The following is an 18,986-nucleotide window of genomic DNA, read 5'->3' on the forward strand; positions in this document are numbered from 1 at the left end:
GACACTTGGTGTTTGTGGTCCAGGGGACTATGCACAGCTTGATGCAGTCACTCACAAAAGATGAGAGGCAGCATTGTTTACACTCTTTACACCCTCGTCTACAGCTTTAAATATAGTATCCCTTTGGACCCAGTCCATCTTTGACCTCCAGTTGAGGTGGAAGGTGGCTCAGGTGACTGGAGTGATGCAGGCTTGGGGAACAAACCAAACCTACACCACATACAAAAGACAGAATATCTCACATCTGATGACCAGGTTTCTACCTGCAGTGTAAGCAATGCTCGCATATGACCAGTTTCTGCCTCACCTTGGCAACATGTTCCTCTCAAGTTTAGGCACATGCCCCTGCCCTCCCAACCATGTACCCAGCATCTTCAGGTAATGTGCCTTGACTGTGAAGGGTCTAAAGGACTGGCCGAGCCAGTTCCCAAAAAAACATGGCCTCACTTTTACCTCTATTTACCTTGGCAGATCGGAGGAGAAAATGACAACGTCATCCATGTAGAGGAAGGCTTTATTCTGCAAGCCCACACGGCCTGAAATAGTCACCCCTCTCAGGCTCTCATCCTATCTGATGGATTCAGCAAAAAGCTTTATACAAGGTAGGAGAGAGTGGGAAGCCCTGCCTGACTGGGAAGCTTTCTGATTCCCACCCAGATTGAGACTGTACTACAGATCCAATTGCAGGTATTCTACCCAAAGCACGTTTGAAAGCACATCCCTCAGATGGTTGTACAATAGTCTGTCAAATGCCTTCTCCTGGTCTAGGCTGATGAAGCAGGTGTTCACTCAACTGTCCTGCACGTAGGTGAATGTATCCCTAAGGAGCCTGGGAATCTCAGAGATTGTCCTTCCTAGTTTAGCATAGGTTTGGTTGGGGTGAACCACTGATCCTAGAGCAGACCTGACCTAGTTGGCGATGACCTTAAGACAGTATTTTCTAATCCACATTCAATAGTGACATTGGTTGCCAATTTCTAATTTCCACCTCACCCCTTCTGTATGTAAATGAGGGTGTTGATACCTGTTCTCATAGATTCACACATGCTACCAGCCAGAAGCATACAGTCTGAAAAGCAACCTTCCATCACCACTCTCTGTCTTCTACCTTTGAACCAGTTCTGTATCCAAATGGCTAGTTCTCCCTGTATTCCATGAGATCCCACCTTGCTAACCAGTCTCCCATGGGGAACCTTGTCGAACACCTTACTGAAGTCCATATAGATCACATCTACTGCTCTGCCCTCATCAATCCTCTTTGTTACTTCTTCAAAAAACTCAATCAAGTTTGTGAGACATGATTTCCCACGCACAAAGCCATGCTGACTATCCCAAATCAGTCCTTGCCTTTCCAAATACATGTACATCCTGTTCCTCAGGATTCCCTCCAACAACTTGCCCAATACCTAAAATACGTAAAAAAGGTGCAGCTCCTACTGCCACAACATTTCCCCATCCTCCTTCTTGGGGCCAGTGTAGACACAAGGGGCCAAATGGCCTACTTTCATGCTGTAAGGATTCCATGAACTCACTTGTACTTGGATTGTGTGTGAGGTAGTTTCTGCGCAAGAATTTTAAAAAATTTATTCATGGAATATACATGTCACTGTTTAGCCAATATTTACTTAGCCCATTCTCAAGTGCCCTGAAGGGCATGGTGAGCTGGTTCATGAATCAGTTGCTTACACTATAACAGGATAATCAGCATGTATCACAATTCTTGCCTGCAGATCTGGGAAGTGTAAAGCAATTTGTGTTCTCCTTTATTAGCATTCACTAGTGTCATGATAATATTGGAGTTGAAAAGTGTGGCACTGGGAAAGCACATCAGGTCAGGCAGCATACGAGGAGCAGAAGAGTCGACATTTCGAGCATAAACTCTTCATCAGGAATGTGGGGTGAGGGGGTTGAGAGAATAATGGGGGGGGGCAAGGTAGGTGGGAAGACAAAAAATACTGTTGGGGGAGGTGACAGTCATAGGTTGAAGAGGAAGATGGAACAGATCGGTGGGAAAGATGATGGACAGGTAGGACAATGCTGAATTGGAGGGGTGGATCTGGGATGAGGTGGGGAGGAGGCAACATGAGGAAACTGGTGAAGATCGACATTGATGTCGTGTGGTTGGAGGGTCCCAAGGCTGAAGATGAGGTGTCCTTCCTCCAGGTGTTGAGTGGCTAGGATTTGGTGGTGGAGAATGCCCAGGACTTGCATATACTTGGCAGAGTGGGAGGGGGAGTTGAACTGGTTGGCCACAGGCAGTGGGGTGGTTTGGTGCGCGTGTCCCAAAGATGTTCTCTCATACGTTCCTTGAGTTGGCGTCCTGTCTTCCCAATGTAGCAGAGAGCATATAGAGAGCAACAGACATAGTTATAATATTAGTCTACCACAGAATTTGAAAACCGTGCTTTCAAAACATCAAAAACTTGCTGATCGAAAGGAATCAAGGAACAGATTTCAGGGTCTTCTCTGCTTTTAATTAAAATACTGAGTTCTGAAATGTGTTCTAACTAAACAACTTGAATGCATAACAAAAGAAACAATACATAACATACTTATGAAACTCACTTTGAAATCTAGATTACATTCCCTACAGTGTGGAAACAGGCCCTCCGAAGAGTAACCCACCCAGACCCATTTGTAACTCACCCAGATCCATTTATCAAAGAGACTAAGTATATGTTCAATATTTTAACTTTTGTATATCATAAAGCCTAGGTTTAAGTTTAGTTTCAGCTTACAAACCTGATAAACATGATATCTTTTCTCATTAAGCTAATGAAAAATACCATGGGTAACATGTAAATTGCAGGATGCATTTTAATGCAATTAGATTTGGACCAAGACTCTGGTCCAGTTACAATCCAGTTATACAACATAACTGCCATAGTCACACAACTATTTATAAATGCATTAATAATAAGTACTGAAATGGAAGAATTTACAAATTTAATCACTTTAACAAACTTTGTTTGGAAATGACAAACCTGCAATGCCTATGACCTCCAGTTCACTTCAAGAAGTGCTTCCCTACAATCTTGGTCTACTGAATATTTTGAAGAATTTAGTAGCCAAGTCATACAGCAGGATTGACAATTATAACAGCATGAAAGTATGCTATCAAAGGTAACATTACTTATCATAGTTAATTTTGATCTCACTTGAAGTTCACAATATCACTTAGCCAAGGTGCAGTTTCTCCTTATAAAACTCCCATCACTGCTGCACATGGTACACACCTCAGGAAACATATATAGTTTGATTAGATTACTTATAGTCTGCAACAAGTCCGCACCGACCCTCCAAAGAGCAACCCACCCAGACCCATTCCCCTACGTTTACCCCTTCACCTAACACTATGGACAATTTCGCATGGCCAACTCACCTAACCTGCACATTTTTGGACTGTGGGAAGAAACCGGAGCACCCGGAGAAAATCCACGCAGACACGGAGAGAATGTGCAAATTCCACACACGACAGTTGCCTGAGGCGGGAATTGAACCCGGGTCTCCGGCGCGGTGAGGCAGCAGTGCTAACTGTTTGGGGAGGGTACAACAGAATAATACCAGGTCTTGAAATTGAGACACATTTAAGGAGAATGTAATTCAACAAATATCCCTTTTCCTTGTACCGATAGAATTGGGTGAAAAACAGAAGGGTTTCTCTGGAATAAAAACATCAGCAGGGACCTCTTGAGATGACTGTTTCAGTGCTGTATATCAACTAACACAAGTAATAGCAGTGTTATTAAGCAGCACATGCACAGCAATAGCCTGTTCAATGTTGATTAGTTTGGGTTCCACCAGAATCAGATAGCTCCTGATTTCAGCCTTGATTCAAACAGGGAAAAGTGCTGAACTCCAGAGCAGAGGTGAGCGTGACTGTTCTTGACATCAAGGCCACATTTGACAAAAGTTTGACATCAGGGAACCCTAGCAAAGGGAGTGTTCATGAGAATCAGGAAAATGGTTTGGAGGAGTCAGTGTTGGACGAGGGTTGGACAAAGTTAAAGATCATACAACACCAGGTTATAGTCCAAAAGGACTATAAAGGCCTCCAAATAAACCTGTTGTACGATAACCTGGTATTGTGTGATTTTTAACTTTAATCAGGAAATGTCTCCATAGTAGAAATCAAAACACAAGGGAAGATGGTTACGGTTGTTGGAGGTCAATTACCTCAGCTCCATGACATCTCAGTGGAAGTTCCTAAGCGTTTCATCTTTGGCCCAACCATCTTCAACTGCTTCACATATGACCTTCCCTCCACAACAAGGTCAGAAGTGGGGATGCTTGCTGATGATTGTATGATGTTCAGCATTAGCCACTCCATTAGACACTGAAGCCATGCATGTCCAAATGCAACAAGATCTGCACAATATCAACGCTTAGGTTGACAAGTGGTAAATAACTTTGGTGCTACAATATTGCCACAGCCAATGACCACCTGCAACAAGAGAGAATCCAATCATTTTGTTTTAACCTTGAATGACATTCTGATGACAATCCCCCACAATCAACATCGTGGGCTTACCACTGACCAGATCAGCACTAGACTAACCACAGAAATACTATGAACAACAGCTGATCAGGGCTAGGAATCCTGCAGTGAGTAATTCAGCCCCTCACGTCCCAAAACCTGTTCACCATCCACAAGGCACAAGCCAAGAATGTGATGGAATACGCCCCACTTCCATGGAGAAGTGCAACTCCAACAACAATGTAGAAGCTTGACAATACCCAATACAGGGTAGACCATTTGAATCACACCACATTCACAATATACATCCCTCCACGATCAATACTCAGTAACTGCAGTGTGTACTGTTATATTCAAGGATGCAATAGAGAAATTCACCAAAGATCTTTAATCAAACTTCTAAAGTGAAATGGGAGATGAGCCATCATGAAAACATTAAGAATCTGGATTCTGGAAACGAGACCAAGATTTAATGTGTATATTCTCCTAACATTTATGACTACATAGAACTAACATCTAGAAAGACAAGAGCAGCAGATACATGGAAACTCCATCTGGGAGATCCCCTCCACTCACTTCCTGAGTTGGGAATAAACTGTTGCTCTTTCAGTGTCACTTAATCAAAATCCTGGATCTCTTTGCCGAACATAGCAAGTAGTCTGCAGCTGGTCAAAAAGGCAGCTTGTCTTCTTCTTAACAGCAATTAGGGATAAACAATAAATGACCCAGCCATCGATGCTTATATCCCATGAATGAATTACCAACAAAAAAAAGTTAACACTTCAGTCTGACTGTAATCCAAAGCCAATGTTTGGCCATTGGTAGTTGAGCAAAAAGGCATGAATTTCCTCCAAAACTGTACTATAATTGGACATCTTCACATTTATCCTTCAAGGTAAATATATGTTTCAATATCCAAGGTATTTGATAGACTTCCAGATAGTATATAGCGAACCACTAAGACCATTTTGCACCGAACAGCTTCTGCTGGATATTGCAAAGGACACCATAGATTATTTGTGTTTTGAATGAGTTGGTTCCTGTTCTTACATTTTGTCTCTGCCTCTAACATGCAGTTGCTTTTGTGGGAGGTCTTGAATTTATTGCATCAGTTGTAGTACCCATGGACAAACCTTTCCTAAGACTTCAAATTACTATCAAAACTCCAGATTCGAGCCTTCAGACTCTTCTTATAGAGATACCCTTGAGCATCGCGAGGATGGAAGAATGATCATCGATGAAGCAGCTAAAGCTGGTTGGGCCTCAGAATCTCCCTGGAGGCACTTCTGCAGAGATGTCCTGAAGTTTTGATGACTGCCCTCTAATGACCATTGCTTAAATCAAAAGAAAGCTTTAAAACAAGGCTTGCTGGGCTTGTATAGCAGCAAAAAGCTACTCAGTAGTATATAATGATTGCACTTGTCTGACTGCATCTAGGCACACATGGAATGCCCAGACAAAAAAATCAGGCCCTATTTTATCAACGAGCAGTTCTGCACAATGTGAACTGACAAAATAGTTGGGTGAGTTGCTACAACCAGTTTTAGCCAAGTTTTACATATACATAATGAGGTACTCTTTCACATTTTCAGACTATCATTTCGATAGCTTTGCAATGTTTGTGCTCATTTGACATTCACCAAAGTAGCACCCAAGGAGGCCACAGACATTTGTACTGCAGTTCTATATTATGATGAACTGGACACACCACCTTTATGTGGATAAATGGAACTTATGAACTCAACAACTAGCTACAGTTGACTTCAGTTTTAACGACATCCTCCATACCCAAATAGCTGCTATTGCTATCAGCTAAGCACTAGCCCCAGAGGGCAAAAACATCTTTGTTCAGACCCATGAGAAACATTTCTTCAATGGAACGAAGCCAAACTTCCTATCCTTTGAATACTTCCAATGCATAGATATTTAGCAGCTGTGATGGCCGAGTGGTTAAGGGCTTGAAATCCAATGGTGTCTCCTTACACAGGTTCGGACCCTTGTTCGCAGATTTGGTTTTGTGGGTGGCACGATGGCTCAGTGGTTAGCACTGCTGCCTCACAGTGCCAGGGACTCAGGTTGGATTCCCACCTCAGGCAACTGTCTGTGTGGAGTTTGCACGTTCTCCCAGTGTCTGTGTGGGTTTCCTCCCATGATCCAAAGATGTGCAGGTTAGGTGAGTTGGCCCTGCTAAATTGCCCATAGTGTCAGGCACATTAGTCAGAGGTAAATATAGGGTAGGAGAATGGGTCTGGGTGGGTTACTCTTCAGAGGGTCGGTGTAGACTTGTTGGGCCAAATGGCCTCTTTCCATACTGTAGGGAATCTAATCTAATTGTTAAAAAAAAGATATTTTGCTATATTTGAACTGCAGCTAAACCTAGGATTTCCTTACGTGTGTTATTAGGTTCCATCCTGTGCACAAATTCACCTTTGCAATGGAGCTCCTTTTCCACAACATCCTAATCAAGAAACCAGCTAGAAGCCTCTCGACTGTGTATCACCATTCTTGATGAAGGGATTTTGCCCGAGGTGTCCATTTTCCTGCTCCTCGGATGCTGCCTGGCCTGCTGTGTTTTTCCAGTACCACACTCTCTACTGTTGATCACAAGCCTACCTTCGTGAATCAATATAGATGGCTGGGAATTCCAAGCTTTACAAGATTGATCTTATCAACATCCTCATAAATAGGTCTCTTTTGTTCACCAGAGCTACACTGATCACATCTTTTCTCACCTATATCATGCAAAATCATGATGAGGCCGAAGTTCATCACTTTTGGACCCGATCAGATTTTTTCTGGGTATCTAAAAGGTTTGAGTTGCTACACTGCAGTACCAACATGAGTAGCTTTTGCCACTAACTGCCATCAGACCAAATAAAGTTCTTTGATCATCCAATCAGACAAATGAGTAATGTTGTATATGAACTTCTGTATTGCTATCTCAATATACTAGGTATGTAGATAATATGCCAAATGACTAGCAGATTGTTTAAAATAGTTCATCCTTTATGCTGTTCACAATAACAAAGGTATTTACTATACCCAATTACCTGCTTTTGCTTGCAACAGAATCCTGAACTTTGGAAGTGATTTTACAATCAAACTATATTTGCTATATAAACCTGACTGTTCTAAGAATTATGCTGACAATCAATGTAGAATTGTCAGTTTTGCATACTTGCATGTATAATATGTATGCACACACACACAGTATGAGTTCCAGCACAAAACGAGGTGACAGCCATTCTCTGGTTTATTTTTCAGGGCTTTGCAATGATCAGAATAAACTTGGCCTTTTTGAAATGTAAGCAAACAGAAGTTAACTACCATTCATCATAAACTGGTGCGTTCTCCAAAGACAATGTCACAACCAAAGCCTGCTTATCAACGAACAAGCACCCTCTTCTCATACACTGTAAATGTTATCTTCCCTTTACTCTGGGAATTCTTGCAAATTGACCCAATGAGTGGAAGTTGAAAATGTGCTTTTTTAAAAGTGATCATATTACAAACGCATCTTGACCTGGTAGACTAAATAGATGATATAATTATATCTTTAAGAAACAAAAACAGCAAGATTTTTTTAAAAAGTATAAAGTGCTCGTACATATGATCTCTTTGTTTAAATACTTAAAGAGTGCGTGTTAAATTCTGCATTCTAAATAAGGGATAGCCAGGGGGAAAAAAATGCCTAAGAGTGAGTAAAAGATGAATTGGCACCAGTTACACCTCGGAAGTAACTATTCACTTTTAAACACCCCACAGAAACACAACTGTGGCATGTATCGTTTTAATATATTTCTTGTAAGCCCTAAGCTTTTAAAGTGTGAAACGAAACGTTTCTTCATTCTGTTTCTTCAAAACTAAATGTGCTGTTGGCTTGTATTTTACGAAACAAAACACACCACAAAATGTCCTCTCGTACAACATTTCACAATTCGTTGTCGTAACCAGATTGAAAAGCGGGACTTTTTCCTCTCACTTCCTCATTTATGTAAAACAACATCCATTGATTTTTAAACACTTTATTCCTTTAAGTCGGATCCGATTCTAACTTTGGCCTTGGTCAGTCGGGCTCTTTGCTCCGAACGTATTTCCTCCTCCTCCTCGGCCCTCACTTCCTCCTTTACAGCCACTCTGCGCCGGAATGGGGTGGTGGGGGAACTAGAGCTTGTGTGTGTGTGTGTTTTCCAGGCCACTAGCTGTATGTTTACCTGCACAAGTCGTCCAGTACCCCAGTTGGAATCTCCACTCTCTTGCCCTCCATAGCGCACACATACCGCCGCCACCGCGGCTGCTGCAGCTCGAGGTCGTCACCTCTTCCGGGAACCCGAACACCGCCGCCCGCTCCATTCGAGCCGGCCTTTGTGACGTCGCCGCTGATTGACAGTCGCTAAAGCCGCCAGACAGCGACTGGCAACATAGTCACTCATTGAGCCATATAGAACAGAATATGCTGTATTGTGGAGGTGCCTCCGAGCTGAAATGAGTCGGTCTCACACAATTGACGGTAAATTATTTTCCCCTGTAAATAATCCCCACAGAGATCCGGTGTTCTTCCAACTCTGGCTTCCCACAGCTACACCATTTGCAGTCCGATGCCATGCGTGCCCCAACTGAAGTCTATATTCGCTACCTGAATTTCGCTGCCCTTTCCCCACCTCTTTCCCCTTTAAGGGGCTCCTTAAAAGCCAAAAGCGAAATATTGCCAGTGATGGAAATTTGAAATGTTAAGAAAAAACTTTTTTTTCACCTGGCTGGTAAGTTCAATTGACTTCTTCAATACTGGAGGATGATTGAAATGTAGTCGATTTTGATGGGGTAGGGGATGAAGATCAAAAGGGAAAGTGGAAAGAAAGGGTTGTTGTCATGGGAAATTAAATGACAGAATGACAAAGGTGATGAGCACACGATTTGATTTAGGCCACTTGACCCCTCAAACTTGATTAGCCTGATATGATGTTAGCTGATCTGAATGTGACCTCAATCAACTTCACTGGTTGCTTTCCCACAGCTTTTGACTCCCTGCTGATCAGAAATATATCTAACTCAGGCTTGAATATATTCAATATCCCAGATCCATTCTTCCTGGGAAGAAAATTTCTCAAACTAATGACCTTATAAGAGGAAAAATATGCTCAACTCAGTCTTAAATGCAACACCCTTAATTTTTAAATTGTATCCACTACTTGTGGACTCTTCCACAAGGAGAAACATCCTATCAGCATCCACTGTTAAGTCCATTCAAGATCTTATATGTTTGAATAGGATCATTGCATTCTTCTAATTGGATTAAGCACAACATTAAGAATCAGTTCCATGAACCTTCTCTGAGCTGTTTCTAATGCAATTATATCCTTTCTTAAATGAGGAAAATAAACTCTACAGTGCTTCAGATGTGATCTAACAAAGGCTTTGTATAGTCAAACTCTGGACTGGTGTCAAACAAGGTTCATTCCTGAAGAAGGGCTTATGTCCGAAACGTCGATTCTCCTGTTCCTTGGATGCTGCCTGACCTGCTGCGCTTTTCCAGCAACACATTTTCAGCTCTGATCTCCAGCATCTGCAGCCCTCACTTTCTCCTCGAAGGTTGTAGGATAGCCAACATATTATTTCTGATCTACCTGATGGTAGTTATTCACATCAAAGTTCAACTGTCCTCTGGTCTGAACAGTAAATATCACTGATGGAAAATTCTTTAACCTTAGTCACTTCCATACCAAAGTTAAACTGAGCATCATCAATAATCATGACCTACAGTATGCAAATTAGTGCAGTGCCATTGCCTACTCTAAATCAGATTTGCAAGCCATTCTTGATTCCTTTAATTCTGCATTCAAATAACTAAACCTGTCCTTGAATGTTGCCAAAACAAAATTTCTATATCAATACGAGCCTGGTAATCCAATTTTTCCAACTCTCACATATGTTGAAAGAAAGACTTTGGAAAATATTGAGCACTTCTCATATCTTGACAGCCACCTCTCTCATAAAGGCACCAATGATGAAGTGATCCAACACTGGATAGACTGTGCCAACTCAGCCTACTACAAACTATCACAGCAAATGTTTGACAACAAAGACATTTGCCAGTCAACAAAAGGCCTTGTATTCAGAGCACCAAGTTCTTGTACTACAGTGAGCAATACTAAAAATGCCACAGAAATTTGATCAATAAAGCATCTGCATTCTCCAAATTCAATGATTCTTGATAAATTTCCTTCTTGAAGCCAGCTGTACAAACTCCTACAAAACCAACAACAATAGATTGGATGCTGCATTCAGATGGCTGAAAGGTCTCTCTTCTGCCAAGTCCTGTTTTCTCAACTCTTAAATGGTTAGTGTTCCAGGGGGCACAAAGAGAATCCTAGAAAGACATTCTGAAGCTTTCCTTGAAGCGTGACAGCATTGATGTTAATGACTGGGAGGAGCTTGCTACCAATTTTCAAACTGGTGGCAACTATTCATCGAGGTGCATCGTGTTTCAACTCCAAATTCCTTAATGATAGAGCTGAATAGCAGCAGAGAGGGAAATAAAAATAAGCAAATCCTGCACTCTGGAACTCACTACCCTGTGGGATGCCACCAATGATGTTCGTGGTCTGATATTATTAAACTCAGTGTTGACTCCAGAAGATTCCAAACTGCTTAGATGAAATATAAGGTGCTGCTCTTTGAGTTTAGCTTTGAGCTTCTTTGGGACACTGCAGCAGGGCAGTAATGTGAACATCATAGTAAGACACATTTCTGTCCTCAGCACAATCCAGGAGGATTAACATCCCTAAAGAATGGTTTATAAATATTGAGAATAGGATAGGGATATAGAAATACAAATCCAAAAATTCCCACAGGCCTAGAAAACAGGACAGATTTAGGAAAGGTGCAACATTTTAATCAGTTTTGTTTGAATTAAGGACAAAGCAAACAATTGATATTCTGTTCAGAGAACATTATTATTTATTATACAGTGAAAAGGTAATAGTGGAAAGATATGTAAATAAATTTCAAAAATAAGAACATAAAGGGGCCATAAGAATTAGTGTTTTATTTATCCAAAAATGGGGAGGGGTTTCTAAAGTGTCATGCCTTTGTGCTCAAAAGATCTGCATGTCAACAGTCTACCTGTTCAATTATATGAAGACCCAGGACTGAAATGCAGCCTTGAGTAGATGTCATCCTAAATCAGGGATAGGATGATAAAGACAAATTTAGCAACATATTTTATTTATTCTTTCACGAAATGTGAGTGTGGCCGAGAAACTTGATTGTTGCTTATCCCAAATTGATTAAAATTGAGTAACTTGCTCATCCATTTCAAAGGGCAGTAAATAGACAATATATGATTGGCTGGAGGCCAGACCAAGAAAAGGGCAGAATTCCTTCCCTAAAGGATTTCAATGAACCATACTATATTATTCAACAAGCAATGATGGTTTTATGGGATCCATTACTGGGTCTAGCTTATTTTTATAATTTCAGATTTTATTGATTTAATTTAAATCCCATCAGTTCCCATGATGAGGTTTGAACCTATGTTCCCAGTGTATTAGCATGGGCCTCTGGATTTCCAGTAACATTACCACTATTCTGTACATTTATAATATATACTTAAATACAGTATTTTTATATTCCATTCTCCTTGCAATAAATACCAGCATTCCACTTGCCTGCTGAGAAACCTGCAATACCTCTAAGCCAATTTCTTACAATTCATGTACCAGGGCACCCAGATCCCTTTGTGACCAGAGTTCTGCAGTCTCTCTAGTCAAGCAATGTAATGCTGCCAAAGTAGACAAATGCACATTTACCCAAATTATACTCCATCAGCCAAATGTTTGCCCACTCGTTCATATATCCCTCTTCAAACTTTTATGTCCTTTTAACTTTTATGTACTTTCATGTCATTATCAAATTTAGCTACCATATATCTCACCTTTTATCCAAGTCATTTTTATAATGGTAATGGTTGGAATGAAGAAGCAAAGTATTTATCCAGAATGTTTATGGATGGCAGATTAATACAAAACTCTATCCAAAAGCAAAATTAACAAAAAGAAGATTCAGGCTGTAGTGATTGAACACTTGGCACTGTTAATCTGTCCAATCAGGGAACCCTGACTGACAGATAGAAGGAGTGTCAGACATTCTGACACTCTGTGAACTGGCTTTGAGGAAGCTGGACCGATGTCAAGGACTTTCCACGTGTAAATAAACGGTGACTTGGTGATGGGATACTGGCCTCTGGAGTTATTTAATTGGCGACAAGTGTAAGGCACGTTCCTGAAGAAATTCGCTTGCAGCAGTCGTCTTTGAGTTGGGGTAAGCATTTCGATCATCATGCCGTTATTTGGGAAGCTTGACTCATTCAACCCTGCCATCGAAGACTGGGCCCAGTGTAGGGAAATGACATCGGGGCAGTTGAAAAACAATGAATAATTCTCTTGACAGCTTATGGACCTACAGATTTTTAGGTTATTAGAAGCCTAACTTTCCCTGAGGCACCAGATACTAAAACCTTTCAAGAGTTGAGAGATTTAGTTAAGGAATATGACGACCCCAAGCCTCCTCTAAATCTAAGACACTATAGTTATTACTCGAGAACCAGGGGAATCTATATTGGGATTTTTGACTAGTTAAGACAACTGGCAGAGGTACCTGACTTTGGGCTAACCCTCATGAGATGCTGAGAGACCAGTTGGTATATGGGATTAATAATGTAACCATTGCAAAAGAGCCTACTAGCTGAAGCTCAACTGGACTTCAAACAGGCATTACATCTGGCTTTATCAATGAAAAATACAGCAAGTGGAGCATATGAATTACAGACCCTCACTAGTTCAACTGCGCTTTGGGAACACCACTTGAGTGAAGGCACACTCAGAACATATTTTTCACTGAGGGACTCTAGGTCAGCCCACAGCAAAACCCCAAGACAAAGCCATTTTTTTTCAGGATCTGGGTTGAAAAGCCAATGTAGTTGCTGCTGATATGAGGACTCAACGCAACAAAGGAATCCTGCTAGACCTGAATTGAGTAAGTGCAGAGGGTGGTGTCTGTATGGAATGAGCTGCCAAAGGAAATAGTGGAGCCTGGTACAATTGCAACTTTTAAAGGCATCTGGATGGGTATATGAATAGGAAGGGTTTAGAGAGATATGGGCCAAATGCTGGCAAATGTGACAAGATGAATTCAGATATATGGTTGGCATGGAAGAGTTGGATCGAAGGGACTATTACCATGCTGTACAACTCTATGACTTAATGGAGGTCAATACCAGTACAGCCATTTCAGTGATCATGGAACCAGTCTTTAACAAAATTTTTTCCACTCTCCAACCCTTAAGATAGCGCAAGACCTTAACTAGACTGAAAACCTATACCGGGGAACCTTTGCAGATTAAGTGTAGTACTTCAGTTCCACTCTCTTATGAGAAACAGCTGCTTCAATGACCAGTGATTGCAGGAAATGGCTTGGGCCCAAGTTTTATTGGACAAAATTAGGTTGAGAGAGCTTTATCTGGATTGGCTCAACTTTTTTTGATTAGAAAAAGGCTGCCTAAAAGTGAAATTCTAATTAAATACCCAGGTATTCCTTCAGGAAGGCCGAGGGACTGCCAAAGGAACCAGTGCAACCTTTTATGTTGACCAGGAAGCAATTCCATGATCCTGCAAGGCCTGCCCAGTGCCATTTGCCACATAGGCAAAAGTAGAGGCAGAAATCAAAAAGTTATAAAGTGAAAGAATTATCAAACCCATACAGTTCGTGGAATGGGCAGCATCGATCATATCAATTTTGAAGCCCGACAGATTGGTTCACCTTTGTGGAGATTTTAAACAAACGGTAAACCGTTTTTCACAACTGGATAAACACCCAATCCTTCACATAGAGGATTTGTATGTAAAGCTGTCCTTCACGCTGGACATGAGCCACGCTTACTTGCAATTGCGATTAGATAAGGATTCCCAGAAATATGCTACAGTTAATACCCATAAGGTTTTGTACCAATGTATGAGACTGCCCCTTGGGATATCATCAGCCTGTGCAATTTTTCAGCAGACAATGGAGAACATTTTACAAGGTCTATCCCAGGTCACCATTTTATCGAGATGACACGCTAATAACAGGGAAAACCAATAAGGAACATAGTCCTTAAACCTTTCATCCAGGTGGGTGAAGGTGTAAGAAGGCAAAGAAAATGTATGTTCCAGGCACCCCAAGTGACTTGGTTGTGCTATAGAGTCGACAAAACCAGATTACATCTGTTGGAAGATAAACTGGGAGCTATCAAAAGTGCACCGGCTCCCACGTCTGTATCGGATCTTAGGTCTTTCCTTGACTTGGTGAATTATTATGGAAAGTTCTTACATAACCTGGCCTCCATCCTGGTATCATTGCATCATTTCCTAAAAAAAGGGTCAGACTTGGAAATAGTCACGTAGCAAAGCCATAGCTTTCAGGGAAGTGCAAAAACAGCTATCATCTTCTAATGTTGGCAACTATGATCCCAAGCAACATCTGGTATTGACATGCGATGCCTCTCGGAAAGGCATTGGGATAGTATTAACTTATAAGTGGCTCAATGGAGAGGAATGCTCCTGTTTCCAGGACTTTGACTAAAGCAGAATGTGCCTACACCCAGATAGAGGAGGAAGGTTTGGTGATCACATTTTAATTCAGGAAGTTCCACCAACACTTTTATGGATGTAAGTTTGTAATAATAATGACCACAAACCCCCTGCTAGGTCTACTAGGCAGTGTTGCCCTTAGTTTCAGGCCGAATTCAGCAGTGGGTTCTAATACTAAGTGTATATAATTACAAATAGGAATGTTGCCTGGGAGGCCAAGTAGCAAATGCAGATGCATAGAGATGCCGCTCAGCCAGGTGGACCTCATAGAATAAGTTCCCTAATTGGGGCTGTTAACCTGGTCCAGTGAGGGAGTCCTGGCAGACAGATAAGAACAGGAGTCTCAGATATCCTGTTCACTCTGAGAGCTGGCTGTGATGGTGGATCAGTGTCAATGACTTTCCATGTGCAAATAAAGGGTGATTTGGTGACAGGATACTGGCCTTTGACAAGGTATTTCACCACTGATGCATACAGGGGAATCTCTGAAGGAGATAATCCTTCCCTCCTCACCTGGCACTTGCATATGCAGAAAAACCATCAGGGTACTAATTTGGCCTAGGCTCCCTCATGCTGTGAATAAAACAGTAGTGGAGGCAAAAAGAGGCATTTAAGAGGCTATTAATTGGCAAGGCTTTAATAAGCCCAAAGGTAATAGGCCATTTGCATGTCCACTGTCTCCTGCAAGATTGGACACGTATCAGGGTGGGTGGGCAGTTCTGTCATGAGCTGCATTTTAGAGTCCCTCACCTGCCTTCCAACATATCAGCAAAAGGCCATAAAATCTAACCCCAGGAAGGAATCAGAATAGATAAAGGGGAACTAGTAGCTGTAATATGTTTGGATTTCCAAAAGGCATTCAATAAGGTACCACACATAATGCTACTTAATAATAGTTCATGGTGTTGAGGACAATATACTATAATGGATAGAAAATTGAGAAAAGATTAGAAAACAGAGTTGGGATAAAGGAGGCATTTTCAGGATGGTAACCTGTAACCAATGAGTACCATTGAGGTCAGTGTGGGGGCCACAGTTATTTACAATATAGATGATTTGGATGATCGAAGTGAATATAGTTTGCAGAGGACACAAAAATAGATGGGAAGGCAAATAAGGAGGATGACAGAAAGTATCTACAAAGGGATTTAGACACGTTAAGTAAGTTAACTTAAGCTTGATAGATTGAGTATAATGTGAGAAAATATGAGGATATGCACAGAGTACAGACCATTGAAGTTAGTCAGGCAGAAGTTATGTCTGATTCAGAGATTCACTGTGTGATGAGTGACTGCATCTTCCTTCCTTTGTATTATAAATAACAAGTATGCTGAAACTGGTGAGATCAAACTCAGATTGAATGTTTTGTTCTGTAAGGGATGTGGCTTCACTTCTGAGTGGTGAAGTCCTTGAAAGGACAGCAAGCATTACACAGATGAAAGACATCTGTTAACACTGAATTTTATGTGAGGCTTAGGGATTAGCATACTGTTACGACACAGCAGTAAACCCTTCTGTTACTTAAACGTAACACCCAGAAAAGCTCACCTTGCCTCGTAATCTGTTAAAATATGAGTGACAGAGAGCTACCAAATTCCTCTATTTAAAGAAAATAATATCAATTTATTCTTTAACTCTAAAAATGAACATTAAGCAACAATTATTCACAACTCTAAGCCCCCTTTCTCTTAATTGCTTATTATCTGCCTCCAACTCGATAACAATATACCGTTCCAATAAAACACTTATTAAAATTACATCAACTTAATTTCAAAACCATACAGCTATCATCTTCAGTGTCTGTCTTCTTCTGGCTGAAGATCTCCCTGGGCTGTCTTCTTTCTTTTTACTGTAAATATATTTCACATGAAAAGGTACATTTGATAGAGAGTGTTCCTAATTTCTTGGCTCTCAATGGCAGTTGCTCTGTCTAATTTTCAAAATGCCTGCCTTTTTTATATCCCCGTCATCGGATCATCTCATTGGTTCAATGTTGACAAAACAATAAATTTGAACTCGATTGGATTTTAGTATCCGTGGAGCATAATTTAAACTGATTGATTAAATTTGAATTGTTTTCAGAACAGCAATCAGGTATCTATTTCACAGTCAAATATTACATATTTTCAATTTTTGAGTACACTCTGAGACTGTTCTTGTAAGCTCTCAGTGCAGAACAGCATTCTCTCTCTCTTAAAGGTACAGTACACACAACTTCATAACATCTCCTCCTTAAGAAAAAAATGAAACATCATAATGAAAATATGGTTTCATTTTTCTCTAATTCTTAATCCCATCACAATGAAATACATAGGCCATTAATCTAAGTTATACTTCTGTATTAATTTCTGCACACATATATATAGTATTGGAATCTGTCCTAGCTTATCTATAATTTATCCTTTAAATCCGCAGTAATGCATCTGCTATCACATCTTTAGGACCTGCAATGTGTAGAATTTGTAAATTAAAAGTCCGTAACATAAGACTCCAATGAAATAATCTCATATTTTTTACTTTAAATAATTCCAAGGGTGTAAGAGGATTGTGGTCCATGTACACAATCATCTCTGACACATTGTTCATCACATAGACATTAAAATGTTGTAAGGCCAGTACCAAACTCTATGGTAGAGTATTTTCTCTAGTGAGTGTTGAATTTCTTTGAAAAATAACTGCCTGGCAGTTCAATTCCATCATCATTTTCTAGTAGCAGTACACCTCCAACTCCTATTTCACTAGGATCGATTGCAACTTTGAAGTGTTTAAAAAAAAATTGGTGTAGCTAAAACTGGTGCAGTGATTAATACTGCTTTTAAGTTCTCAAATGCCCCCTGGCATTGTTCTGTCCACCAAATTTTGTGTTCTTCTTTAGTAAATCTCTTAGCGGTGCCACCATGCTGCTGAAGTATGGAACAAACTTTGGGTAAAATCCGCTTAGTCCCAAGAATCAAAACACGTCTTTCTTTGAAGATGATTGTGAAAATTCCTTGATGGCCTTTGTTTTCACTTTCTTGGGGCCAGCCTTCCATGACTGATGTTGTGTCCCAAGAAAGTTACCTCTGCCTTCGCAAATTCTGTTTTATTTAAGTTTTTTACCAGCTTTGCTTCTCGTAATCGTTCAAAGAGCTCTGTCAACTGTACCATGTGATCTTTCCATGACTCACTACCTCATCCAGATAAACTGCACAGTTTGTTCATCCAGCCATAACTCTATTCATGAGTCTTTGTAATGTGGCTAGTGTGTTCTTCATTCCAAAAGGCATCACTTTGAATTGGTATAGCCCATTTGACATTACAAACACAGAAACTTATTTCACTTTCTCTGATAAAAGTACCTGCCAAGAAGCACACAGTAAATCCAACTTTGTGCTGTAAGTGGCTTGTCTAACTTTGTCTATGTAGTCCTCCAATCTTGGTATTGGATATGAGTCTGATTTTGTTATGGCATTGACCTTCCGATAGTCCACGTAGATTTAAGTTCCGTTAGGTTTGGGAACCAGCACAATGGGTGAACTCCACTCACTCTGACTTGGTTCGATGATATCTTCATTGAGCATCGCAACCACTTCTTTTTGGATTTGTGTGGCTTTGAAAGGATTAAGTCTATAAGGGTATTGTTTTATTGGAACAACATTCCCTACTTCCATCTCATGCATAATATTATTAGTCTTCCCATCTTATTCCTGCATATGTCCTCATACTGCTGTAACAAACCTTTCAACTGGGTTCTTTGCTCCTGAGACAGATAGTTCACTAACTTATCCTACTCATCAAGGTCTTCCTAATTGTTGAACATATTTTGAGGTACATCAAAATCCATGACATCTGGATTTGATTCCTCATTGTGCAGGGCAGTAACTAACACCCGTTTCTCCAGTTCC

The 18,986-nt window shown here is 40.7% G+C and overlaps 1 protein-coding gene across 2 annotated transcripts in view; it reads right to left on the reverse strand.

Annotated features, from left to right (window-relative positions):
• dcp2 (decapping mRNA 2) overlaps window positions 1–8,822 on the reverse strand; it is a 40,535-nt gene extending 31,713 nt beyond the window's left edge. Inside the window, exon 1 of one of the 2 annotated variants that reach the window (XM_043710730.2) lies at window positions 8,692–8,822. In XM_043710730.2, the coding sequence (XP_043566665.2) occupies window positions 8,692–8,744 (53 nt within the window). In that variant the 5' untranslated portion in view covers window positions 8,745–8,822. The remainder of the gene's footprint in view (window positions 1–8,691) is intronic. The other variant, XM_043710737.2, reaches the window with a different exon arrangement.
• Window positions 8,823–18,986: the final 10,164 nt, after the last annotated feature.

This window comes from Chiloscyllium plagiosum, unplaced genomic scaffold (genome assembly GCF_037043375.1).
Source record: "Chiloscyllium plagiosum isolate Xiang-an unplaced genomic scaffold, Cpla_swu_hap1 HiC_scaffold_2, whole genome shotgun sequence".
NCBI lineage: Eukaryota > Metazoa > Chordata > Chondrichthyes > Orectolobiformes > Hemiscylliidae > Chiloscyllium > Chiloscyllium plagiosum.